Genomic DNA, 27,500 nt, shown 5'->3' with positions numbered 1-27,500 from the left:
AGAGGAAGGGGAAACTGATTGGAGGAAATGCGGGTGGCAGGTAACCAAACAGGTGGACGAACTCAAACTAACGATAACCCAGACTTTGAGTGGAACAGAAACATGAATAAAAGCCAAACATGACAATAAGAACATTGTTTTATTTCTTCACCATTAATTGAATATGAACATAACATGGCAAAAACATAACTCACCAAAATGGCTGCCCTCCACTTATTTCAGTACAAAATCCATTCTTCTTTCTTTCCTCAGAAAGACTTCAATGACTTGCTCGTAGAGTTTGTCTGTGTGTTTCATTTCCAATAATAAAGCATTTCCCAATGACATGGACATTTTGCTCTTCTTCAGCCATTGTGAGTAAAAAAAAAAAAAAAAAAAAAAAAAAAAAAAAAAGCAAGTAGATTTGATTTTTTTGCTAAATGCCCACAGGTTTGGCTTTACTGTACGCTATAGCTTTAGTGCAGATCAGCCAACCAACACGGTTAGCTGTTTATTAACTACAAAGTTGTATTTTATAAGTAATTAACAAAACCTTGAAATCCTATCTCAGGTGTACTGGGACTTTCAAACTTTCTAATCCTCATCAGGTACTTTGCTCTTAAGTGAGCCCCCCTCCCAAAAAAAAAAAAAATTATCTTGGACACACCCCTAAAACAAACGGAACTATGGCAAAAAGGTTAGCTAAGAGAATAGTGGATTGGGATTGCGGGGTTTTTAACCCGCAGTGGAAACACAATTACATTTTTTTGTACAATGCAAAGAAAATGCAGTTGGGCTGCCGAGAAACGATGGCTGTATTCAAAGAATACAATCTCCGGCACAAACACTATAATGATATGCGAACCTGACACCCAGAAAGGGGTCTTAATATTTGGTTAGGTGTGGCATTCTGGAAAACAATAAACGTTCACGTTCAGACATCTCTGCGATCGTCACACTTTTTGTTACAAACTGACTCAGACCCCCCCACCTGAAAGGAGAGCAATGTGGCCCTCTAAAAAGTTTAGGGACCCCTGACATAGAGACTGAGCGCACATGACAGTAAATGAAACAATATAATGCTGAATTCTACTATATATTTAAATATATTGTACATACCAGTTTGTGGAAATGCTAATATCCCAGGAGGTTTAATTAGTATGCCTAATAAGATGAGCTGAACTTGCCGAATGGATTGCATGTGTAAGTGTAATTCGTGTTAATTAACATGTAACATGCTGCTGGTTGTTTCTTCACAGGAGACCCGACACAGTAAAACAGAAGAATGCCTTTCCACCAAACTTCATCCACTCGTTGGACTCCACGCACATGATGTTGACGGCGCTCCACTCTTACAGGTAGGTTACTTGTAAATCCTTTATCTACTGTATTTGTCACATTCTTATCAAATCAACAATTTGGCACAAGAAGCGTTTTTTACAATCACAAACACGTATGGTCGATGAATAATTCTTTTAAATTATTATTTCTGTGCTGTGTATAGAGGTTGAATAAAATTAAGTTAGTAAGCAGTACTAAACTCGTTGAGGGAGAAAAGTGTTCCTATACTTGCGTGTCTTTGTCTTTGTGTATGTGTTGGGTTGGGAGGCACTTGCTTGTGGTAAAGCCACCAGAGAAACTGCAGCTAACATGTTTCCAAGTTGCTGATTAAGTTAACCCTTAAGCACATTAGATTACCATTGTTAAAGGCACCATGGAAATATAGTTGCATTTCCTTGTGTTGAATCCCCACTAGGCCTTCTAACTAACCTACGCGAGTAAAAAGTGAGGACCCAAGCAGTATGCAGGCTAACACGCAGCTAGTTGCTAATTGGCGACGTCATCGTCCACATTTTCACTTAAAACAACATTTTTTTCTTCAAAACTGATTGACCACTGACAGATGTTAGTAAGCAGGACTAAGCACATTTAGGAGAGAAAAGGGTTCCGATACGTTCCATGCGTGCGTGAAGTCGGTCGCATTAATGTCTAAAACCAAGTTATTATTACTATTAATTTATAACAAAGTCATTTTCACAATTACTTTAACAGTTATTTTATTCTGCCAATTTTCCTTGTTGAATGAGAGATCCCGAGCAGCAGGAAATTATATGATTCGATGAAGTGTATTCTGAAGTCTTGTAGAGGAGCATGTTATTGCTGTTCCACAGTTAAGATGATAAATAATAATGGTAAGGATAATAATAATACTGCAATTTTTCAAGTGCAATAATATTGCTTGATTCCTTGATTGGTTTTAAAAATTTGTTAAGGGCCTTATTGTTAAACCGATAAACCGATAAAAATGCATATTGTTTTGTTTTTGTTTTTTTTAACTACAGTACATCAGTGGTCCCCAACCCCCGGTCCCGGTCCGCGGATCAACTGGTACCGGGCCGCGTGGGCTGCACCCGAAATAATGTTTTTTAGAGTAGCCAGCCCCCCCCCCCGCCGCACTATAAATCTAAGGCGTTGACCGGTCCGCGGTGATCAAAAGGTTGAGGACCACTGCAGTACATGATATTCTTCACTACATTATTAGCACCATTGTCTCTGATTGTTGTTTATTGCTATTTTTTCGCTATTTATTTATTGCTCAATTACCTGCGCATGGAAGTGAACAGAATAAGAATTTCATTGTATGGTACAACTATACAAATGACAATAAATCTCTTGAATCTTGAATCTCTACTAAGAATACTAATGCTGAAACTGCCAACAACAAAGCCATGCCTGTCCTTGGATCTGTCGATGTCACTTTGAGTTCAATGTGCAATGGAGTAGCAGGCATTCTTTAAAATGACCCTTTTAGTATTCTTGTACTCAAGGGCCAGTTTCCTGCATGTTTTCCAGTTTTCTCTCCCCAACACACCCGATTTAAACCATTAGCTCATCAACAACCTCTGTTGGAGCTTAACAATAACACTAATCATTTGAATCAGTTGTGTTTGGGACAGAAAACTGTAAAACATGCAGGATACTGGCCCTTGAGGTCCGGGAATTGCCCACCCCTGTACAAGTAAAATTATATTAAAAAGTAAAAGTCTTTTATTGTTAGTTTTTTTTGTTTTTTTTGTTTTTTTATTGCTTTCCAGCTGCATTGTTAGTAGGGTTGGGGACCATTTTAATTTGGACAATTACAGTTTTTATTCAGGATCTTCTGTTTGATTCTGGTTCTGACTGGTTCTCGGTTCTGGGACTTTGAAAGGAAAAAAAAAACAACAACAGCAACAACAAGAAAAAAGGGAACTAAAGTGAACCAAAGTGCTGGTACCACTCGATACCCAAATTCCGGGACCCAACCCTTATTGTTTGGCAGAAGGCATTGCAATGTGTGTGTCTGTTTGATGCAATGTGTCTCTGACCTATGACCTTATTCATGTTCTCATACTGCTTACAAAGCAGTCCTGTATATTTGCCTTAATTTGATTATCCTCAAGCAAATATTAACCTTGTATATGATTTTGTTTCTTCTCCCGATCTGGCCTCTTCTAAGCGTTGGTTTGACATTCGTCTCAGTTCATGACTGCTTCTGGACACATGCCCTCACAGTGGACACCATGAACAAGGTATTCACTTTCACCTGTTTGCTCTCCATATTTTCTGAATTCTCCCACCATTCGTTGACCAAACTGACCTTTTATCTTCCTGAGGGACTTTAATTTGATGTTGGTCGGATTAAGGATTCTCTTCTTGATGCTGAAGTTGGCTCATGTCAGTCAGTTTCTCCCATCTTTACTGCCATCTTTTTGTTCTTAAATGGAACCGGAGGGAGACACTATTTCAATGCCTGTTAAAAATCGAACCAAAGCAAATGGTGTCACATTTTCAATCAGTTGTAGCTTCAGAGTAGCAAAGCCATTTATGTCCTTTTATCATCTCATTCGAATCATCCAACCAGTCTTTCCCTCAGTACAATTATCCTCTCACATAATCCGCTGTCGCTTGGTGTGCCGGGTCTACCCACATAATTAGACAGGTAATTGAACAGGGATGGCAGAACAAGTATTCAAACGTATTAGTCAACAGTTAAGCGTGTGAAGCAGAAGGTGGTACTTAATTGAACAAACTAAGATCCACAACGAGTATCTCAATAAAAACCTTTAGTGCTTTGAAAGTTGCCAACTTTTGAGTTCCTTACTTTGATGGTTGTATAATACATGTAATCCTTTACTGAGCACAGCTGCCGCTTTCGGCCTGTAGTCTAAATAGGAAAAATGGCTGAAAGTGTTCATAATAGCCATTGCTTAAATTCTAACATACCATTAAATTTCTCTAGAATGTTGAAAATGTTTTGCTTGTTTAGGACTTAAAAATAGTAAACCTTGTGCCTAATAAAGGCCGTTTTTGCCTGTTTAGACTATCAGCCGAAAGCGGCCGCTGTGCCCAGTAAAGCGTTCATTGTTAGCAGCCTATAGCATGCTGCCACTTTAGCAACATAACATTCTGCAATAACCATGCTGTTTAACTAAGCATCTTGAATTGCCACTACTGTGAGGTGAATGAATTATCGTGCCAAAGCAGGATTGTTTGCAAACACAGATTTGTGACCAATAACATAATGGACCTTTTGTGCAAGTATACAGTAGATCCGATTCTTTTTCCTTGTTTGTTTGTTTTTTTTTCAAGAATTGTTAAGATTCTTTATTTTAACTAGTATTTTTGTTTTTTTTGTTTGTTTTTTTTGGGGGAGGTTCACTGTACATATGTTTTGTAGATCTGCCGGGAGCAGTTTGTGGAGCTGCACAATCAGCCCATTCTCCAAGAGTTGTCTGACTTCCTGCTCCACAAGTATTGTGCTAGAATTACGTAAGTGCCACACCTTACTATCAGCAATAATATTAAATAAGCATATACATCATTTAAGTTAGGTACTTTATGAGGTGGTCTTTTCATGTGTACCTTTTCAGATATTATTTCTTTTTATTGTATTTTTCAGACTATTAAATCACTCCGGGAAATGTCACACCATTCAAAAAAATATTGTATGTCGTACTTGACGATTAATTGTATTATTTTAAGGAATGTATTTACAGAAATGGAGACAAAGAAGAATAGATCTCAGACTTGCACCCAAAATTTCTATTCTCTAATCATGTCGATGGCAATGAATGACAAAATTTTAAATCATTATCATTAGGGATGTTAGATGATTCTGTGGACAGATACTAGTATGAGGATTCATTCTGAGAACTCGCCAATACAGAGAACTGATATCTCTAGTACTTTTGAGAAATAAAATGTCATTAATATAATGAAACTGCCACAGTATAGCAACAACTGTCAATATGTTCTTTTTCAATGTCAGATTTTGGCCTAAGTGTTGAAGGCTAGTATCAAAATCCTTCATGAATACTACCACCTCAAAATGTACAAAAATGTACACAAATCACATTGATTAATTCAATCCTGTAACTGAATTACAAATGCTATTCATTTCAATGCAAAATCTAAATTAGATGCAAATGAGTTCTTAATGCAAAACTTTTCCATATGCCTATACCAAAGGGAAATACCTGGCACAAACGAAAATGCTAGCTAAACACATACAAGGCAGCACTATATAACATGCTGAAGATAAGAACTAACATTAGCTAGCATGTTATTCACAGTCACAAGTTGTTGGATCAACAAACATATGAGACATATCATAAATGACAAGATTCTTACAAAGGAAGTACAACTTAGACATTCGTGGGCCAGATTTCACAGACAGAACAACATGTGCGTCATCGACTGACTGCTCTCAATTGAAGCCACACCATCCTTCTCACTACAAAATGTAATAACAACAGCGGCCAGTGGTGGCGCCAAAAAAACGACTAAGCCAAAACAAAGCACTAATGAATGAACTGTTAAAGGATAAACCAAATCAGTTCAAAAACATCATTATTTCGGGTGTGGCCCATGCGGGCCCGTACCAGTTGATCCACGGACCGGTACTGGCCTGCGAACTGGTGGTTGGGGACCTCTCTGTTCCTTCATGTAATTGTCCTGTTCTTTCTGCATAGAGAAAGAATCTGAGCTCCAAAGCCAGGGCTTACCAAGACTGACTTAAATGAGTTTTCATGTGATGAGCACTGAAGTTTTTACTTTTTTTCTGCAGTTTTCCCAAAACCTAACTTTGCATTGTGTGCCTTCATTGGCAGGGCTGACAGAAAACACAATAAGAAAGTGGAGGACCAAAAACTCATGCTGCTGCTGGCCAAAGTGCCACAGACAGGTCAGTCAGAATGCAGTTGTTTCAAAAACCGGCACTGCTCTGAGACATTGTACGTATTGTGTGGTGTTAGTCCTAATCGGTTGGAAGATCATCCGCATGGCCTTGAGCGCTGGAATGAAGCGCTTCACTGGAACTCACTTTACATCCATTTTCTGCATCACTCATGAGTGACCTGAGCTCTTAAAGGGTTTTGCTTGTTTCAATTTGTTACTGATTGATATATATTTTTAGAAGTACCCTTTAATCCCAGTTTAAGAAAAATAAATCAGTAACTAAACTGATTTATATATAAATCAGTCAATAAATCAGTAACTAAACTAACTTTGTCTCAAACCTTTGTCTCAAACCTTAATCCAAACTAAATATAACACTAACTCGGTAACTTGGTAAATTGAGTTTACTCTTACCTTAAAAGGATACTTTTCTTGTTTTCAGCAGTAAAAAGTCAATCTTTTGTGTGTAATGTGATAAACTACTGATTTTTCTCATCCAGTAAATGCCTTTAAAATGAAGTTAGTGCATCCTCTTAAATGACCACTTTTCACTTTCTAGGGGAAACCACGCGATAACAAATAGCTTATATTTTTTGTAGGCACATAGAGTAATGTTGTCGTTCACATCAATCAATCAATCAAATTTTATTTATATAGCCCTAAATCACCGAAGTCTCAAAGGGCTTCACAGAATGAAAAGAGGTCGTACAGAGACATCTTTTCAGTATAAGGTACACAACAGCATCCCCTGTCAAAGCTCCCAGAAGGGGAAGGAAAAACTCAAAAACCCCAATTTGGGGAAAATCAGAAACCTCCAGAAGGGACCACAGGTGGGAGGAGCCCCCTTCCAGGCCCACAGGTTGAAGTGGATGCTGCATGTACCAGACACAGAAACAACATAAATTACAGAAAACATATTGTGCTATATAGTGCAGTGATGTCTTGACAGCAGGTAAAGCCATTGGGCAGGAACCATTCCACATTCCAGCCAGGTGGACTGCAGACGGCCAAACTCCTAACCCGTGATGGTCGACCAGCGCAGGACCCAATGGAGGCGGTCAAGTCAACCCTCACCATCTAGCTAGCCCCCTCTCCCAGCCGGAAGAGGGGGGCAGAAAAAAAGAAAAAAGAAGAAGGCTGCAGACAGGCTAAATTAACTAAATGCTTTTGAGTATAAATGTGTTTTTAGTCGGGATTTAAAGATTTCTACTGAGGTGGCTGCGCGAACTTCCATAGGTAGGGCATTCCATAGTACTGGCGCGCGAATGGAAAATGCCCTTGATCCCGCAGACTTCTTTTTAGCCCGTGGGATCGATAGCAAACCGGCATTTTGCGATCGAAGTTGTCGGGACAGAACATAAGGTGATACTAAGTCGACGAGATAGGAAGGAGCTAAACCGTGTAAAATTTTATAAGTAATTAACAGCACCTTAAAATTACATCTCACGTGTATTGGAAGCCAATGCAGGTCAGCTAGAATCGGAGTAATATGATCAAACTTTCTCGTCCTTGTCAATAGTCTCGCTGCTGCATTCTGTACACACTGCAGGCTTTTAATGTAGGACATGGGAAGTCCAGAAAACAAAATGTTGCAATAGTCTAGGCGTGACGTAACAAATGCATGAATTAATGTTTCTGCATCGCTAAGAGAAAGAATAGGGCGAATTTTAGCTATATTGCGGAGGTGAAAAAACGCCGTTCTTGTCATGTTATTAATATGTGTTCGAAAGGAGAGAGTTGAGTCAAATATCACGCCGAGATTTTTTGCAGAACTACTTTGGGAAATAATACAGTTTTCTAGGTTCAGTGTGGTATTCTTAAGCGAGTGCTGATGATGAGCAGGGCCAATAAATAACATCTCAGTTTTATTAGGGTTGAGAAGCAGAAAATTGGAAGACATCCATTGTTTAATCTCGGCAAGGCAAGCCTCCAGTTTACTGCACTTGCACGGATCCGTTATTTCTAAGGGCATATAGAGTTGGGTATCATCAGCATAGCAATGAAAACTAATAGCATGTTTGCGTATAATATCGCCGAGAGGAATCATGTAGATGTTGAACAGTAAGGGACCAAGTACTGACCCCTGCGGGACACCACATGAGACGGAGAAAGACTCAGAGATCGCATCGCCATAAGAGACACTATGCGTCCTTCCCAGGATGTAAGATCTGAACCAAGAAAGTGCTGATCCGGAGATACCAACACATGATCTAAGACGTTCTATAAGAATATGATGATCAATAGTGTCAAATGCGGCACTAAGATCAAGCAGTAATAATATTGATGAGATGTTGGAATCCAAGGCTAAGAGAAGATCATTCGTCACTTTTACTAGGGCTGTCTCAGTTGAGTGGTTGGCCCTAAAACCTGACTGAAGGAGTTCAAATCTATTGTTGTCTATCATAAAATCGCTAAGCTGTTGTGTTACAACTTTCTCAAGAATTTTGGCGATAAACGGAAGGTGTGACACTGGCCTATAGTTAGAGAGATCTTCAGGATCTAGGTGAGGTTTCTTAAGTAATGGTTGAATGACGTCCGTCTTAAAAGCCTCAGGTACAATGCCAGAGGAGAGTGACAGGTTGATAATATTCAAGACAGATGACCCTAAGACCGGGAATACATCTTTAACGAGTTTGCCTTGGAAGCGGGTCGAGCATGCAGGACGTCGGCTTTGCTGCATTAACCAGTTGTGTAAGACACTCCAGGGATACTAAATCAAACTGGGACAGGGTAGCCAGACTTTCATGAACCTGATTGTCCGAACTAGCATCAACAATTACAGTCGAGGTGGTGAGCGGCGCTGCCTTTTTTATTTCTTCCCTTATTAGCTGAATCCGCTGAGTAAAGAATTGCATGAAATCGTGTGCTGAATGGAGGGAATTATGATTAACCTGCTGCTGCTGTGTTAGCTGCGCTACCGTCTCAAATAAATAATTTGGGTTGTTTTTATTAAGACTAATCATTTTGGAAAAGTAATTTGTTTTTGCTAACCTAAGAGCCTCTTTTTATTTCAGCAAGCTATCGCACCAGGCCTGACGGAAAACCTCGAGTTTAGTTGTTCGCCATTTACGCTCAAGTTGTCTACTTAACAATTTACACGTACGCGTTTCCGCCGTAAACCACGGAGTGTGCCGCTTCGGACGAGTTTTAAGTTTCAGCGGCGCAATAGAGTTTAGGGAATTTAAAACAACCGAATTAAAATCATTCGCGAGCTTACTTAAGGCAGTAATTCAGAAAGTGCAGCAGTGGTTGAAGAATTAATATCACGGCTCTTAAAGCCTTGGTTGTGGACAACAAGACCACACTGAGCTAGGACTTCAAATGTTATAAGATAATGATCAGACATAACGTTAGAATGCGGCAGAATTGTGACGTTTGAGGCAGTTAGGCCATGGGTTAGCACTAAGTCTAAGATATTACCATTCCGGTGTGTTGCTGCTTTTATTATTTGTGTAAAACCAAATGCATCGATTATTGCTTGAAAAGCTACAGTAAGTGGCTCTAATGGGGAGTTCATATGAATATTGAAGTCACCCATAATTAATATATTATCTGTGTGAGTTATTAAGTCAGCCATAAGTTCAGGGAATTCATCTAAGAATCCAGAGTACGGGCCAGGAGGACGGTAAATAACTACCACATAGAATGGTGGTGAGGAGCTCGATCGCATAACGAGAGCCTCAAATGTCTTGAAAGTGTGACTTGTGCTCGTGCTAAGCCTAAAATCAGATTCTGAAATTAGGGCGACACCCCCCCCTTTTTTACAAGGACGGGCAACATGTGAGCCCACAAAGTTTGCGGGTGAGGCCTCATTTAATGGTAAGAATTCATTTAGTTTTAGCCAGGTTTCGTAGAGACCAAGCACGTTAAGATTTTGATCTGTAATAAGATCATTTACAAGCAGGGCTTTTGAAGGGAGTGACCTAATATTTATGAAGCCGAATTTAAACTGGGACATTTTTCCCGGACTATTCTGAGTCCTCGTGTTGGTAGTACTAATACCAACAAGATTTTTATGGCTGGGGCTTGCTCTGTATTTTTAGTAATTAAAACCTCGTCGCAATGTTAGTAAAGTAGGAATTCGATTGTTGACAACTACAGCGCGCGTATTGATACTAATATTCATCCTAGGCACTTTGTCACTAGTCTTACTGATTAAAGAGGCAGGGCTGTTTTCCTTAATCAACACCACCTCAGCAGAAATCTTATCATTAGGGCATTCAGCATTAGGTATTGAAACAGTGTGTGGATTGCAGTGACCTAGACTAAGTATGCTATGTGTGTTGTAACAGTCCAGCCTAGTGCCGGTTAACTCTAGCCTTAACGACTCCACACCCGTTCTAGTAGGCTCGCTACTCGCCTGCGACCCGACATGCTCTAATATGGGAAGTCATGGAAGGCTCAAACAGTAATCTATGTTTCTAGAAAGAGTGATGGCATCTTTCCAGTTAGGGTGAAGGCCATCCATCCTCAGCAGGTCGGGCCGGCCCCAGAAAGAGGTTCACATGTTCCTGTTCCAACTTTGTTGACAGCCTCAGCTGCAAACTACTCTTTGCAACAGTTATTTTGGGTCCTTCTTCTGACTTGGACACAGTAGCTGTTAATGCATGGCAAAACTTGACACAAACTTGAGATAGATTCCACATCAGTGACAAACCTCTTTGAAAAATCGATGAATGAATTTATTTTGCCTGTTCCCGGTACATGCACATCTCTGGTTTCCCCCCGAGTGGTGGTTGTCACGGCAGCGGCACGGAGTAATACCCCTATCAGTCAGATGGATGGTTGTCCTATTACACAACTGGCCGCTTCCATTTCCATCTCATCCTTGAGCACCGACAGCTGGTCGCTATTAATTTTGTCCCCCCCATATCATAATCAGCTTATGTTGCCCACTCAGGTGTATTTCATGTTCTAATTTATTGCATCATTTTAATCTGCACTGGGATGGCTACTGATTTATTATTATTTCTATTTGGCTATGCTTAATCCAAGAGAAGGAGGTCATCCGGATGCTCAGAAGGACTAAATGTCATCCAGAACAACAATAGGCATTTTATTGGGAAGCAAAGTTCCATCTTCAAAACACTAATACACTGTACAATATACTCCTATTTTTCTCAACTATATTTTATGGGCATTTAGAATTTCTAATAGTCAATAATTCTTTGTTCTGAAATCTCTTATAATTGCTGCAATTTCTGATTGTTGACCTTTTTATAACGGCTAGTATTGACCTCTGAATTGACCTATCAGGCAACCGATTAATCGGTTGCAGCAATTTCTGATTGTTGACCTTTTTAAAATGGCTGATATTGACCTATTAATTGACCTTTCAGGCAACCGATTAAACGGTCGGGGTCCTCAAGCTCATTTGTTTATATGTGAACCTTCTGAAAGGAGCCATGACAATGATGGAGGCCCAATGAAAGAGTTTGCATCCAGCACATATCTACACTTAGAATTTACTGACAGTGACGGATATACTACATTTTTCCATGTACCAGTCGAACTCACCTATAAGTTTACCCCCCCCCCTTTATGTTTTACTTCAATTTGGTTATTTTTTCAAAGTTCCGCCTTAGGGATAGGTCTACCCCTGATTTTAGTGGTTACACATATCATGGCTGTCCAATCAAAACACATAGTGTTTGTTATTAAAATGACAAAATTACAGTACTGTTTTTTTCCATATATCAAATAACATACTTTTGCGCTTTTGGGGGTAGTGTAAACAAGACAAGGGTGAGGCAATGTCTGCGTGTGTAGATTCAAATGCTGAAACTATTGTTGCAACGATGGAATGATTTGAAGTTTCAATGCTTTATTTTTTGACACAGTTGAATGTGAATTCATCCAAAAGCCCTCAAAGTTATCATCACTGTCTGACACGCCAAATAGCTCCTCCGATTTAAATCGTGGATGTCCTCTCCTTCCTGCTTGTCATTTGCACAAACATCCTCATTACGCTTCCATGGGTAGTCATCTTTGGATCTGTCCAATTTGTTTGAAATGGAAGTCTTCAGAGATGATTTGCTGATTGTCTTTCTTGGAATGTGGAATGTTTTTTACCCAAGTGATGACTTTTGTGAGATCAGAGCGTGGGAGGTTGTCCTTTGCTTCTTTGTCTCTCCACCTGCTTACATCCATGCTGGCTTGTTAAAGCACAACATCTAATGTTCACTCTAAGTTACGCAGTTGCGCACTGCTTGCACATTCTCAGCGCACAAGAAAATGTATGCTGTGGATAAAAAAATGCTATATAAATGTATTAAATAACACTTAATATTAGACTTCATCTTGTCCGATTAATTAGACCAATAATATTGTTTTCTGTACCATTCTGCATTGTGACTCAGTGAGTGACAAGTGTCCAGCCAATGATAGGATAAGTTTCACTTACACAATTCAGCCAAACAAACGCATTGTCAGAAACGTTCCCTGCATATACACCCCGTGCAGGTTAGCTAGCTAACAACAGAGTGGAGTTAATAGACGCAGATGCTAACCCCTTTTCCCCGCGAAACGAACGAGCAGCAACACATCCACTCACCAGGCCAAAGCAAAAAAGAAATGTGCTTCTTTTAAAATGGAATGGCTGTCAGAGTATTTGCAAATGTAAGAACAAGCGGTGAAATTGGGTGAGGTTTTTTTTTCTTTTTCACAACTTGTGGCTTGTTTTTTACCATGGTGACGAGTGCAATATATGACACTTATTGCTCAAGATATTGAAAAAATAATAACAAACTTGTGAACAAAAATAGTTGCGATGTGTTTGGCAACATGTCAATCATAGATGCATCGTTTATCCCCCCATAAATGACGGGATAAGTATCCAGAAGCACATTACCAGTCCACACATATGTTTAAAACTTACTGGACGTCATGGTGTCGTGCTGTTCACATGAATTATTGGAGTTCCGAGCAGCCTTGCGTCATCAAAGCCCGAGCCATAAATGAGCCCAGTTTGGCTGGCTCAGTCTCGGGACGCAGCTTGCCTTGTCTATAATCAGAGCCCCCTTTTTCCATGCTCATTAATGACAAGATGCGAGTAATGGGATATAGGTCACTTTGTGAGTGACCTCAGATATACACACCAGGACTCACTGTGTGCATATCTGAAGTTGCTCACCTTGGTCCAAAGTCTGCTCAGGGAGTTTGTGTGACTGCTCAGACACATTGAAAATTAGAAGGAACATTACACCTGTCCAAGGGCTGAGAGGGGCGAGATAAGCCGTCTTTTCCTTTTCACAATCTGTCAAAGTCCGCCGGAAAAATTATCCACACAGCCTCTTTGTTGACATCAAAGAAGCAATAATGCAGCGCTTGGCGAAAGTGCTTTTGAAAGAGCAAATGCGCTAAAACGGATGCGGATATTGAATTAGAGGTACTGCATATATAATTTTTTCATGCCGTTAATACATGATGTGATTTATTTCGCATTTGAATTAATGTTATTCAAACACAGATACGTGGACAAAATCGCTCTGTTTTGAGTTATGCGGGTATAAGTCGACTACCCTAATATGGGGGTTGAAAATTAGGGAAAAAAACTCCACTTGAAATACCGTAGATGTCAAAGCTCCATTTTGACTGGGCTGGCAATGAATAAGTTAACTAATTTTTGGCAGCCATAATATTACTATTATTATTTTATTAATATTATAATTATGAAATCCAGATGTGCTAGAGAAAAAAACAAGGGCCGATTCAAAATCAGTGCAAAAGAGTATTCACCTCGAAAAATTAAGTTGCAAGTGATTAAAAAGTTAGTAAAAAATTATTGACCAGTTTGTTCCATATTTATTATTTTGAATGTATTAAATATTCATATATCCATCCATCCATCCATTTTCTACCGCTGTATTCCGGAGTTGGGTCGCAGGGGCACCATGCGTTTTCTTGATCAGGGTTGTCTTCCTCGGACACTCACTGCTAGACCTTGAGACAGTCATGCCTGCCTGCTCAAGTGTTTCTATTAGGGCCATAGTTGTGGTCTGAGGGTTGATGTTAATCTCTCAGCATACTTTCTTGGCAGGTTTCAGTGACACCTTACAATTCTTGCCACGCCCACTGAGGTTTTTAACAGTGTTGAACCTCATGTGGTAGTTTGGCCCTGGACGGTTGCCACAGGGATACCAAAACGCTTGGAAATTATCTAGTAACCCTTTCCCTAGCTGTGGGCACACACAAGATTCTAACACTGGTCCTCCCGCAGGTCTTTCTGATTGACCATGATGTCCAGAAGCCTAGTATGACTGGGAGACTTTTTTTTTTCATTTATATTCTTCTAAAAAAAATATTTTTGCTTTTTTTTTTTTTCAACATTTTTTTTAAAACGCGTTTAAAATATTCACCTGGTGACATCTTGAAATAGCATTTAGCATCAAAATGTACACATTTGAGACATTTTTGTTGAGATATTGACAGGGGTAGGAGTAATTTTGAACAAAACACTTTATGGAAATCTCTTGAATAATGTATTGTTTTAATTCATGTTTGTCGGTCACATGACTTACAAAGAAATGAGAACAAGTATATATATATATATATATATATATATATATATATATATATATATATATATATATATATATATATACACACAGTGGGCCCCCGTGTTACGAACTTAATCCGTTCAGCGGCTACGCTCGTAACTTGAACTGCTCGTATGACGGGCAATCCAAACCTATGTTAATTAGTGAATGCGTGCAACGCGTGCAAAGACCTAAGGTAAAAACATCACGACTTTATACACATATTAAAAATGAGTAACATAATCTACTGTACAGTTAAATTAAATAACATATAAAAAGGAAAAATGACATTTACCTTTGGGGCGACGTGACTTGAGCTGGGTGGAGGCGGAGGGAAGCAGAGACCAACCCGCAGAATTTATTTATTTATTTTCTTAAACAGGAACTTTTCTCAAACTGAAACATATCACCGGCGATTTCCTTCTCTTTAATCCATCTCCATTTTGTTGTTGAGCGAGGTCCGTCCCCCGACAAGGAAAGTGTTGGGTTTAAAGTGGGCTCAATACCCCACAAATGACCCAAGGAGAGGTGTAAACAATAACTCAGGAGTCAGAGATTTACTTTTACCACTGCAGTGGGGAGAGCTCGAAGGAGAGCGTGACCGTGTGTCAGCCTCGTTGCAAAGTCTCTCTCCCCGAGCTCTCCGGCTGCAGTCTTTTATTGAAAAGTTGTTGCTGAGTCATGGTGGGTCTCGTGATTCAATCTGTGGCATCACATGGCTATTGTACAAATGGCAGGTTCTACTCGCCCTTTGAACATTGTTGACAACTCACACATCCCAATGTCTATGCATAGACAATAGGGAGCCGGCACGGCTCCTGGAGCACATGAAACAATGCCGCTTCATCAGTGCAACAGCCAGTTTATAATTAACTTATCTTACATTTCCCCCCTGTTGTGAGTTTAAACAATGTAAAAACATCAAATTGTTGACTTCCGTCAGGCTTTATCAACAATCATCATGAACACATTACAACAGGGATGGGGAGCCAGAAGGGGGCGAAAACCTTCTTTACCAGGAAAAATTCCCCCTTTACCCCTCACTTGAGGCAGTAGCCTCATGGCCTGGACATCCCCTGGGTAATGAGAGTCTTAAGAGAGTTTGTGGTGTTTGAAGGCCGAAAGGATGGGGGACAGAGGTTACTAGCACATGTCCCCACCGGTGGTACCTGGGTCCTCAGCACCCTGTACTTTTAAAAGTTGTCCTCGTCTGATTGGAGAGAGCTTGTGGAGTCCACACTAGATCTTCTCGTTCTTTACGTGCTTCCACACCATGGTTACACTTGCTTGTTGGAGGCTGGGGTGACAGGAACACGCTTGCAATGTGACTGGTGGTTCCATGTGTCTCTTTCAGCGATTTTTAGGGCCGTTGCGGTAGTCAGTTGGACTCTGAAAGGTCCGTCCCACATTGGGCTGGACCAACACTTTCGTTTGATGACTTTGATCAAGACCAGGTCACCGGGCCTCAATAGTTCCTGTGGGGAGGACAGAGGGGCACTCGGCAGATCATTTGCATTCACAACATGTTTTTCTCTAAACAATTTGCATAGCCATTCTGTCATTGGATCGAGTGTGTCTTCCTTATCTTGCACTGATTGTCCTTCCCACAGTGGAAGATGGAATGGTCTACCATAGACTGCCTCGAACGGTGTTACACCTTTTGCGGAGGGTGTAATTCTCATGTACATCTTTACTAGGTGTAAACACTCTGGCCACGGCTTCCCTGTCTTTTCCATGGTTTTTCTCAGTCTTAATTTTACAGTGCCATTGGTCCTCTCGACCAGTCCTGCACTTTGTGGATGATATGCACAATGGTGTTTTACATTTATGCTTAAATGCTCTGACATGTGATCAATTACCTGATTTACAAAATGAGTGCCGTTGTCACTCCAAATAACTCTTGGAATACCGTGATCTGGAATGATATTTTTGCAAATAGCTTTTGCAACCGTCATCGCATCTGGATGTTTGGTTGGGAATATTTCAACCCATTTTGAAAGCGAGTCTACAATTATCAAACAATATTTGTAGGGGCCGCTTCTATTTATTTCAATGAAATCCATATGAAGGATCTCAAAGGGATATGTCCCTTGGGGATGTTTGCCCCTTGCAGGCCTGGTATGTCCCTGCGAATTGTGTTTGCAACAAATCAAAGAGCTTCTACAAAAATTTTTTAAAAAGGTAATTAAGCCCTTTGTGGAATGAAATGATTGTTCTATTATCGCTACCGTCCCCCCTGTTGAGACATGGCTCCGCCCATGGCTCAATTTGGCAACTGCTTGAAAAAGGCTCCAGGGAAGGCAGGGCTTGCCATCGACATTGTAGAAACGCTGGTCATCTTGTACAGCTCCGTCGTTTGTCCATTGTTGTTTCTCTGTTGGTGGTGCGTGGTGTTGCATGTCAGCCAGGATCTGCAGCGGGATGAGATGTTGATCTTGTTGCCCGTCAATGCTGGGGTCATCATGGACAACCAGGGTAGTCGAGGTAGAAAGTGCAGCAGTTTTAGCAGCAACGTCAGCCGTGGCGTTGCCCTGGGACACTGGGTCATCATTGTTCATGTGTGCTTTGCATTTACACACAGCGACGGCGCTTGGCCACATGATGGCTTCAAGTAGGGCTTTCAGCAGTTCTGCATGTCGGACAGGTTTGCCGCTAGAAGTTTGCTTTCCTCGTCTTGCCCATTGAGCTGCGAAGACGTGGAGAGAGTGGAATAGGCATATTGGCTATCTGTCCAGATGGTAACTGGTTTGTTTTTGTACAGCTTGCAAGCTTCCGTTAGGGCAACAATCTCTGCTGCTTGGGCTGACCAGTTCCCAGGCAGCTTGCCAGACGCAAGTGTCTTTTCTAGTGTAACGACTGCATATCCGGTGTTATTTTTCCCGTCAGGTGTCTTTGAGGATGAGCCACCAACAAACACAATGTCTCCCTCAGTGTCAGGTGTGAACAGGTCTGGGCGTGGCTTACAGCATTTCTCAGTTCTGTCTTCACATCGATGAGGATCTCCATCTACAGGTGTTGGAAGTAGTGTGGCTGGGTTGAGTGTGTTACAGCGGACGACAGTCAGGTGGGGTTGAGATAACAGCGTGGCTGTTATACCTAAGTGTCTCGCTGGAGAAAGGAATGACATCTTCGTTTGTGTCAACAAAATGTCAACTGCATGGCTGACCTTCAATGTGAGCGGATGGAACAAGACTATTTCTGCTGACGCTTGGACTGCCATGGCGGCTGCACACACAGCTTGGACACATGGTGGCAGTGCTGATGCCACTGGGTCTAGTCTTTTGGAATAAAAGCCGATGGGTCGTATTTTCTGTCCATGTTCTTGAGCTAACACTGACGTCATGAATCCTTCTTTGCAGTCAGCCGTTTGGATGAACGTTTTACTGTAATCAGGAAAGGCAATCACTCCTGAATTCACAATTTGGTCCTTAACATCTGTGAACGCCTTGTCCGCTTCTTCTGTACAGATGATGGTTGCTTTCAGTTCCATTTCCTGGGCATAAATTAAGTCTTGGAGCGGTTGAGTCAGCTGGGCATAATTTGGAATCCAGCTTCTGCAGTAATTGGTCAGACCAAGGAAAGCCATCATCTGCCTTTTGGTATTTGGCTTTGGTGCTTCCTTGATTGCTATCTTTCCGTTTGATTCTCAGTCTCCTTCCACTTCCAGAAATCTCGTGGCCTAGGAAAACGACTTCTTTTTGGCAGTACTGAAGTTTTGGTAGTGAGGCTTTGTTTCCTGTTTCGGCCAAGTGTTTGAACAACCGGATCGCTTGTTCCTGGTTCTTTTCTTCTGTCGGGCTTGCGATGAGGATGTCGTCCACATAAATGATAATTTGTGTGGTTTGTGGATAATGGTGGAGATTGGCACAGCGTGTGATTTCAGCTGAAAAGATGGTCGGGCTGTCGCAAAATCCTTGTGGCAACCTGGTGTAAGTGTATTTAACTCCATTGTAATTAAATACGAACCAGCCTCTCGCTGTTGGGTGTAATGGGATGGAGAAGAAAGCATTGCTCAAGTCTCTGACTGTAAACACCTTCTGTTCTGGCCTCAACTCGTTTAACAAAGTGTGCGGGTCGGGCACACAAGGAGCTCTGGACTTGACAGCCGCGTTGACTTGCCTCAGGTCATGGATCAGTCTCCACGTGGTGGAGTCTGCCTTTTTTAACTGGGAAGATTGGCGTGTTGCACTCTGCTGAATCATCTTCGATTAGAATACCAGCTTTCACCATTTCTTCAATGACTGTTTTGATTCCTTCCTTAGCATCTGGTTTCAATGGGTATTGCCTTACTCTTGGGCGACACGTTGAGTTTTCTTCTATTTGCACTGGGGTCGCTGTGGTCATGAGGCCCACATCTGTTTTGGATGTTGCCCATAACTTTACTGGAACTTCGGGAAAGTCTTGCATTGTGTAGAAGATTCCAGCACTTGACGCTGGTCCGTGTTTGTCAAACTTCATGGTGACATGGAGAGGCCATTGTTTCTGGGGGATGCCTTGGTCCTTTGCGAACATCATTTCAGCTAAATTGAACAGTTCATGGATCACTGATTGTGGACCGGACGCGATCAAGTCCAGGGAGTAGGAGGTGCTTGGTTCTCCTTGTCCCTGGATGACACAAATATCCATGGGGTGTTCTAATTTGGCTGGTCTCAGGCCATCATCTGTGACTATCAAGCTGAGTCTCAGGGACGTTAGCAGGTCTCTCCCTAGGAGGTTGACAGGGCAGGCATCACTCATGATGACAGGTGCTTTGATGTGTGACCCGTCTTCATCTTCTATATGTATCGGATGGGACCATGGTTGCTTTTCAGGTCGTCCACTTGCTCCTATTATGATGATGAATTTCTTGCTTGGTGTCACGCCTCTTAACGGGCTGGGCCAGCACTGTTTTATCAGCCCCCGAGTCACACAAAAACTTCACTGGTATTTTCTCTGGGCCCAATCTTAAGTATCTATAAGGCTTTGTAGAATCATGTTGGTTTGGGATGTCTAGAGCTGACAAGTCAAGAACTTCACAGGCAGTGTCATCTTCTTGATCATCTTCATCTTGGTCTTCCTTTTCTGAAGGTGAATCCTCCTTGACTCCGCTTGTGTGGACTTCCTTCTGGCGTCATTGTCTGTAATTTGGATTTTGTGGCGGGTCCCTTGGCTGGCCTCGTCCCTGTTGAAGTGGTCTCCTAGGTTCGGGGCAATCTCGCGCAAAGTGGCCAAACCTTTCACAATTATAACAGATGTCATCAGATGTTGGTCTTCTTGCTGGATAAGTGGAGTTTCTTCCTCTCTGGCTTCTGCCTCGTCTTCTTCCTCTCCATTGACCTCTCATGAACGCTCGCTGCAGCTGCGGTCGCTTTCTTCCTCTGTTGATTTTCTTCAGCATGGACAGCCCAATCCATGAGCTCTATGATCCTTAGGGTTCGGTGGGTGACACAGTGCTTTTGGATGAACCCACTGATCTGAGGCAGGAAACCGTCCATCAGGCACTGTTTTAATTGACCTTGATATGGGCCATTATCATTCTGGTCTTCTTGAAGTCTGCTGTTTGCCTTAAAAACTGCTTCCAATCTGGCTCTAAAATCGTGGACTGACTCATCTAGTTTTTGCCGGCATTGCCTAATTTTACTGTAGTCAGGTGGTTTCTGAAAAGCTCTAACTACTCTGTCTAGAACACCATTGGTTTGTTGGTCCAAGACCGGATCACAGTAGGACAGGGGTGCACCACTTGGGAGTTTTGGGTTGAAGTCCCCTTTTACTCGTCCCCACTTGTGTTTTAAAGAGAGCTTGAATGCAGTTTCAACTTCAACGCCGTTTAGGTGATATAAACTTCGGAGGTCCCGGAAGTTAGTGCACCATTCACTGGGATTGGCTTCTGGATCTCCAAGGCCTCTGCACACATCAGCACACTCAGTTGGGGTCCATGGTCTGGGCACCAATATTGTTGGGCTGTTGTCATGTTCTATGCCATATCTCGGATTTGCCACAGCATACATAGGAAATGTTTCAGCTGGTGGTGTATTCTCTCCTTTGTTCACTAGAGGGAGCTGTGCCTCCATAGTTTGTTGTTGTTGCCATTGTTGAATGGAGGGGTAAATACTGGCAGCAGTAGGTGGACCCCTGGAGCGGGTGTGGTTTTGGGGAGAGAGAGGCGTGAAATGTATTGTTGTGTCAGCAATCGGCTCCCCTCCTGTTACATGGCGTGGAGGCGGGGCTTTGTCCGCTGGCTCCTCACTTCCTCCTTCGGTCTTCACTTGCTGTTGAGCTGTCGGTGGAACACTTCCTGCTAGTTGCCTCTGAGCCATTACAGTTGTTTCTTCATCTGGCTTGATTCCAAGTGCAGCAACCGTACCTTCGCCGGCTGTTTGTCTTTCCGTCTTCTTTTTTTCTTTTTCCTTCATATCTTCGATTCTCCTCGCACTCTGTTCTTCCCACAAACTCAACACTCTCAACTGATCTTCAAGTCGCTCTTTTTCTTTGCTTCTTGCCTTCACTTTGTTCTCCCTCAACTTTTCTTTCAACTTCAGTACTTTTCCTCTTTCTTTTAAAGTTGGATTAAACTCATACTTCTTCACCCATTTTTCTAAATAACAACAACTTCCCGGTTTATATTTTTGCATGAAATTGACATCCGGATGTCTTTTTATAATTTTAGTCGCATTTTGTCCCATTTTAGCGATTTTACTTATACCTTTTTATATCTTTTATATCTCACCTATTTTTTTTTCACAATTATTACCTGGTTTGTTACTCAAATCACTTTTGATATATTCTATTAATAATTGTTAGTTTGTTTTTAAATTTTATTCCGCGGCTCTGACTGATCCCGGATCAGTAAGTATTGGTTAATCCTTCGCTTTGTAGGTCCCTGACCTACGGAGTCCCTGACTCCGATTAACTTATTGGTTTAATCTTTCGCTTTGTAGGTCCCTGACCTACGGAGTCCCTGTCAAAGAAATCTCAGAAAAGAAGACTAGGACAAGCCTAGCTGCTTAAACAGCAAAAAGAGTAACTCAGACCAGCCAAGATTGACTTTTCTATGCCGGGCATAGGGAAAAAGCTTGGGCAAATGTAACTTGTGGGTCTTCCAACGCTAGTTTTCCCCTGCCCAGCCGCCCCCCCCTGGCTTTTATTGAGTAGAAGCATAGCAGATTACAAGACACAACAAAAGAGCCAGCCGGGCGCCACCGGCAGCTGGGCCAAGGTCCCGGCTCACACTTTCGTGCGTCAACAGTTCTATCTAAGGACAGGGTCAAGATGAACTAGGATTGCATAAATGGGTAACAATGAACTAAGCACATAATGATAACAACCTAATATATGATTCCCTTCACAGTCCCTGACTCCGATTAAACACAATATTTGCCGCTAGATCCCTGATCTAGTGAGTCCCTGACTCATTGCGTGACCCCGGGCCACCTATTTAGCAACAGCAAAAGACACAATATCGGGTCTCGCTTATGTTACAATTACATTACCAATTATATTGAAACTCTTACCTTAAAACACCTCCCCTGATTCGTTGGGACCCGTCACTGGAGATCTGGCTCGCCGCAGGACCAACCCTAGGTGGCCAATCCTTCAATGGAGGATGCTGTCGACAGGCTTTTGGCCGTTGATCCCACGTCGATCCAGATGTCCAAGTCTTTGGGTCCCGGGTTTCGGCCCCAAGAAATGTTGGGTTTAAAGTGGGCTCGATACCTCACAAATGACCCAAAGAGAGGTGTAAATAATAACTCAGGAGTCAGAGATTTACTTTTACCACTGCAGTGGGGAGAGCTCGAAGGAGAGCGTGACCGTGTGTCAGCCTCGTTGCAAAGTCTCTCTCCCCGAGCTCTCCGGCTGCAGTCTTTTATATAAAAGTTGTTGCTGAGTCGTGGTGGGTCTCATGATTCAATCTGTGGCATCACATGTCTATTGTACAAATGGCAGGTTCTACTCGCCCTTTGAACATTGTTGACAACTCACACATCCCAATGTCTATGCATAGACAATAGGGAGCCGACACGGCTCCTGGAGCACATGAAACAATGCCGCTTCATCAGTGCAACAGCCAGTTTATAATTAACTTATCTTACAGAAAGTCTTGCCCTTAGAAGATTGCCAAGCCACACTCACAAGCAAGGTTAACCATGCGTGCGCCTCCTTTGTATTTTTTTTTTTTATTATCTCCTGCTTGGTTTCTATTGTCATCATCCTCTTACTTGTTCCTTTACCGCCACTAGCAATTTTAGAAGCCATGTCTAACAGATAAAGTTTGCAAAGTCTTCACAACATTCCTTCCTTCCGTTTTTCACTCATTTTCTCTCCTTCCTTCCGTCCCGACCAGCTGTGCCATCAAGCTAGATGAAGGCGTTCGACCAATAGCATATCAGCATCTCCGTGACTGACAACCGTGACTGAAACAGTGACTGTGACATTGTAAGAGCAATAGCATATCAGCGTTACTTCTCATGCGTGAGCAGATGATTTCGTTGATATAGCAAAGCGAAGTCAATTGTTCGTACATATTGACTGGCAACGCGTGGTGAAATCATAGTTAAAACCCTCACAAATTTACACACATATTAAAAATTAGTACCATAATCTACTATACAGATAAATACATTAACATGGATATACAAACGATAAATTACATTTTCCTCTGGGGCGACGTGACTTGAGCTGAGTGGAGACGGAGGTGAGCAGAGACCAAACCGCAGAATTCATTTATTTATTTTCTTAAACAAGAACTTTTCTCAAACTAAAACATATCACCGGCGATTTCCTTCTCTTTAATCCATAATAGAAGAAGCCTCTCCATTTTGTTGTTGAGCGAGGTCCGTTCCCCGGCAAGGAAAGTCTTGCCCATAGAAGATTGCCTAGCGGTTCCGTTCATACTCATGAGCAAGCTTAACTATGTGTGCGCCTCCTTCGTATTTTTTTATTATCTCCTGCTTGGTTTCTATTGTCATCATCCTCTTACTTCTTCCTTTACTGCCACTTGCAATTTTAGAAGCCATGTCTAACAGATAAAGTTTGCAAAGTCTTCACAACATTCCTTCCTTCCGTTTTTCACTCATTTTCTCTCCTTCCTTCCATCCCGACCAGCTGTGCCATCAAGCTAGATAAAGGCGTTCGGCCAATAGCATTTCGGCATTTCTGTGATTGACGTGACGCCGGCCAATAGCATCTCCGTGAGTGAGACCGTGACTGACACCGTGACTGAGACAGTGATAGTGACATTTTAAGAGCAATAGCGTTCAACGTTGTCGTGATTAGCGTCAACTTCTGATTTTAGCATAGCGAAAATAAATGTACGAATACAATGGCCGGCATGTCGTTTTGTTTGTAAGACGGAAGGTTTGTGCGTAAGTATGGGACAAAAAACTCCGCGGTCCACGCTCGTAAGTATACAACATAGTCGTATTGAGAATGCAACTTCACACATGTCCGTCTTCTTTACCCAGGGGACTTTGATCTGAGCCAGGTGAAAGAATCCACGTACTTCTTCAGCTGAACGTCTCCAAGAGCAGACTCAGCAAGAATTGGGCCCAACCCTGCTGCCCCTTGTTTGGTCCTGGTAATCCTGGTAATGAGTCTTATTGTTCAGACTCTTATGTTCAAAGGGGTGGGACGTCGACAAAGACTTGAATCAAGGGAAAGCTGCATTTCATTCATGGCAGTGCTTGTGTGTCTGGTGAGCGAGCAGGTGTGTGGCAACCCCCACCAAGAGTTGACCGGCCTAACCCTCAGCAATCGGGGACTGCAAGTGGATTGGTCGCATACAACTGTGAAACATTTGTTGTAAACCATTCTGCCATTCTAAAATGAAGCAAAACCTCAGAGGAACTGTTACTTTTTTCGGGGGAAAAATTCAGGTGTGTTCTAACCACAGTGGAAAGGAAAATAATTTATACTTTGACAAGGGTCATATTTTATTGAGGAGAAATAACAATCAAAAATATAGTGTAGTTTGAAAAAAATAGTCTTTCATTTGATTACTAGTACTGTAAAACACATTAGTTTGTGAATGTGTGTGTGTGTGTGTGTGTGTATACACACACACACGTGTGTGTATACACACACACACACACACACACATATATATGTATGTATGTATGTGGGTGTGTGTGTGTGTGTTCCAGCAGATCACAGGGCATACTGAGATGAACAAACATTCACACAACCATTAATACCTAAGGACAATTAAGTTTGTCCAATACACCTGCCATTCATGTTTTTGGAGTGTGGGAGGAAGCTGGAGTGCCTGGAGAGAACCCATGCGAGCTTGGGAAGGTTGGAGCCAGCTGGAATTGGATTTGAGTCCTTTAACTGTGAGTGTGTGTTTGAGATAGAGAGAGAAATTACAGTGATACCCCGCAGTTAAATGGGACCGGCACACCCCCCCCCCCCTCCCCCACAATAAGTGAAAACAGCTATATAGCACCCCCCTTCCCTCCCACACACACAGTACTGTACGCATATGTACTTAAATCTTAAATGATTAAACCTTATACACAAACTGAACAGTAATTACCACTTTCCATCCTTTGAACTCCCGCGAGCAGCTGCCCGGACATTGAATTAAAGTGAAGCCTCTTTTACCATAACAATAAACTTGACATCTCAATTCCTTACTAAAGAAATCTAGGTAAAAGTTAGATTTACAAAGCTGTGCATTTCTCTGTTGCTTGTATTTGTAGGCACACAGACAGGTGTGTGTGTTTGCTCTCCGCACATCTACGAGTCACGTGATTGTCTCCCGGAGACCAAGCTGTCAATCAATGTGCTTACTAGCACATTCCTAACGTGTGTGTGTGCTGAGCTGAGCGCACACAGGCATTACAGGAGAGATACTGGAGAAAAGAAAGCATGCTTTGGGATCCTCTTGCCTTTTGTAATAAATTGGAATTTAAAGTGCAAACTCTGCGATTTAATCATGTTCGGTAAGCTTCTTGTTGCTCGCTCTAGTCGGACGGACCTAATGTATTAGGCACGTGACTAGACACGGAAAAGAGAGGGCATACCAGTACATTTACTGTATAAGGTTTAATCATTTAAGATTAAAGTTAATATGTGAACTGCAGTAGTAGTTGGACTTCCAAGGAGCGCCAGTGACAAGTGCATTTATAGATAACGCGCCTATCTTGCACGTCGCTCTGTAATCTTTTTTTTTTTTTTTCTCACAAAAAATCTGCGAGACACTGAGGGAGCGATAGGCGAGGCGCAAAGTAGCGCGGGATCACTGTATATAGTACATATTTTACACACATTGTTCATTGACAGTTTTTTTTTCGTTTCGTAAATTTTTGAGATCCAGAAATATGAGTTGGATAAAATTTATCTCTTATTTTTATTTGAGATTATTTTTAAATGTATGATACATTTCAGATATGCATGAAATAACATTTTCTTGTAACATTACACTAGAAACTTAATTATACTTTCAAGACAAGTTGTTTTTCATGAAAGAAAAATATTAGACTAAAAAATTTATTAATATTTTTCACAAAATTCACAAACTTTTTTTCCTCGTCAAATTTTTACTTTAAGATTTGGGTATTGAAGAATAATATGGCAAATTAAATTTGGAAGATGTATTGGGGAAAATTAAAAGACAATCAAGAAAAAAAATTGATACTAACTTTTGTATTTAAAAGGTTGTATTCTCATTGGAAGAAAAAAATAGCTCACTCTCCAAAATCATGCATGGTAGCTGTATTGGACACACTGTCTTTAAGTGTGATTGGGTGCATGAATGCTTGTTGGTCTCTGCTCACCCTGCAATTGGCTGGCAAGCAGTTGAGGGTGTCCCTCGCATAAATGCCAATAGGCACCAGCAAGTCTGCAATCCTGGTGAGGAAAAGCAACTGTAGAAAAATGGATGGAAGTAAATCCTTTTTATTTTTCTTCTCAAACTGCTACGTCAGCTTCATAATAATTCTTGTAGTGTTATTTTTTTTTTCCAGTGTGTATTTTATTCTCTTTTGTAGTAGCAGGATGTGACAATTATGTTGTTTCAAGTTGAAGAACACAAACCTCCTGTCAAGATATCCAATTTTAAGAGGGCTTCCTTTGGAAGACACCGCAAAAGCTTTCAGCAGTACCCGCAGAGCAACATTTTTTTTATTTTATTTTTCTGAAATACTGCTGGCGCACAGGCATTTAAGAAAATAGTTACAAAGAGTAAGTGGACAGCAGTTTGACTAGTAACTTGCCTACTGATCATGTAAGCTAACATCCGATATATACAGGAAATTTTGTTAAATATAATAAAAGTGACAATTATGCTGATGTACGGTGTAATTTTGTGTCCATAAACACCATGACACACATAACTGAAAGAAATTGATTTTGCGTGTCAGTTTTTAATAAATGATGAATGTGTCAGTTTTTGAAATGTGTTTTTAAGCAAGTACTGTACACAAAATGTGGGAGAAAAAAAGAGTGACATATTCATCATCGCATTCTTTTATCGCATTAAAAAATTTTCGAAACAATGTCACGCATTTTTTTGTGCTTTTCCGACATGCTAAATCAAGTTCCGCAAACTGGATGCATTGGAAATCACACTGACTCCACACCAATAGTGTGTTTTTTTTCTTGTTTTATTGATACTGAATGCATTTACATATATTGTACAGCCACACACACAAATATTATTACGTGGAGACTACAGTATAATACTAGGCACTATGTAAGTGTGCACAGTTTATGGGATTGTCAAGTGTATAAATGCAAATATATATGAAATTCAAATCACCGCAACAAGAAATCTGTATGTTCAACACTTTG

General features: G+C 41.4%; 1 protein-coding gene and 1 long non-coding RNA gene across 4 annotated transcripts in view; one reads left to right on the top strand and one right to left on the bottom strand.

Moving 5' to 3' along the window:
- The window catches only part of LOC148417529 (uncharacterized), a 69,625-nt gene extending 47,092 nt beyond the window's left edge, over window positions 1-22,533 (bottom strand). Inside the window, exons 1-3 of the long non-coding RNA XR_015866979.1 lie at window positions 22,223-22,533; window positions 15,028-16,207; window positions 3,617-3,769 (exon numbers count right to left, since the gene is read on the bottom strand). This is a non-coding gene — a long non-coding RNA (uncharacterized LOC148417529). The remainder of the gene's footprint in view (window positions 1-3,616; window positions 3,770-15,027; window positions 16,208-22,222) is intronic.
- polrmt (polymerase (RNA) mitochondrial (DNA directed)) overlaps window positions 1-27,205 on the top strand; it is a 101,026-nt gene extending 73,821 nt beyond the window's left edge. For all 3 annotated transcript variants that reach the window (XM_088425521.1, XM_088425519.1, XM_088425522.1), the window contains 5 exons: window positions 1,239-1,337; window positions 3,476-3,548; window positions 4,697-4,788; window positions 6,129-6,202; window positions 24,173-27,205. In XM_088425521.1, the coding sequence (XP_088281647.1) occupies window positions 1,239-1,337; window positions 3,476-3,548; window positions 4,697-4,788; window positions 6,129-6,202; window positions 24,173-24,222 (388 nt within the window). In that variant the 3' untranslated portion in view covers window positions 24,223-27,205. The remainder of the gene's footprint in view (window positions 1-1,238; window positions 1,338-3,475; window positions 3,549-4,696; window positions 4,789-6,128; window positions 6,203-24,172) is intronic.
- Window positions 27,206-27,500: the final 295 nt, after the last annotated feature.

This window comes from Hippichthys cyanospilos, chromosome 10 (assembly GCF_059441005.1).
Source record: "Hippichthys cyanospilos isolate Australia breed blue-spotted pipefish chromosome 10, RoL_Hcya_1.0, whole genome shotgun sequence".
NCBI classification, from domain to species: Eukaryota; Metazoa; Chordata; class Actinopteri; order Syngnathiformes; family Syngnathidae; genus Hippichthys; species Hippichthys cyanospilos.
The sequence above is the reverse complement of the archived record's forward strand: the minus strand, read 5'-3'. Positions and strand labels throughout refer to the sequence as shown.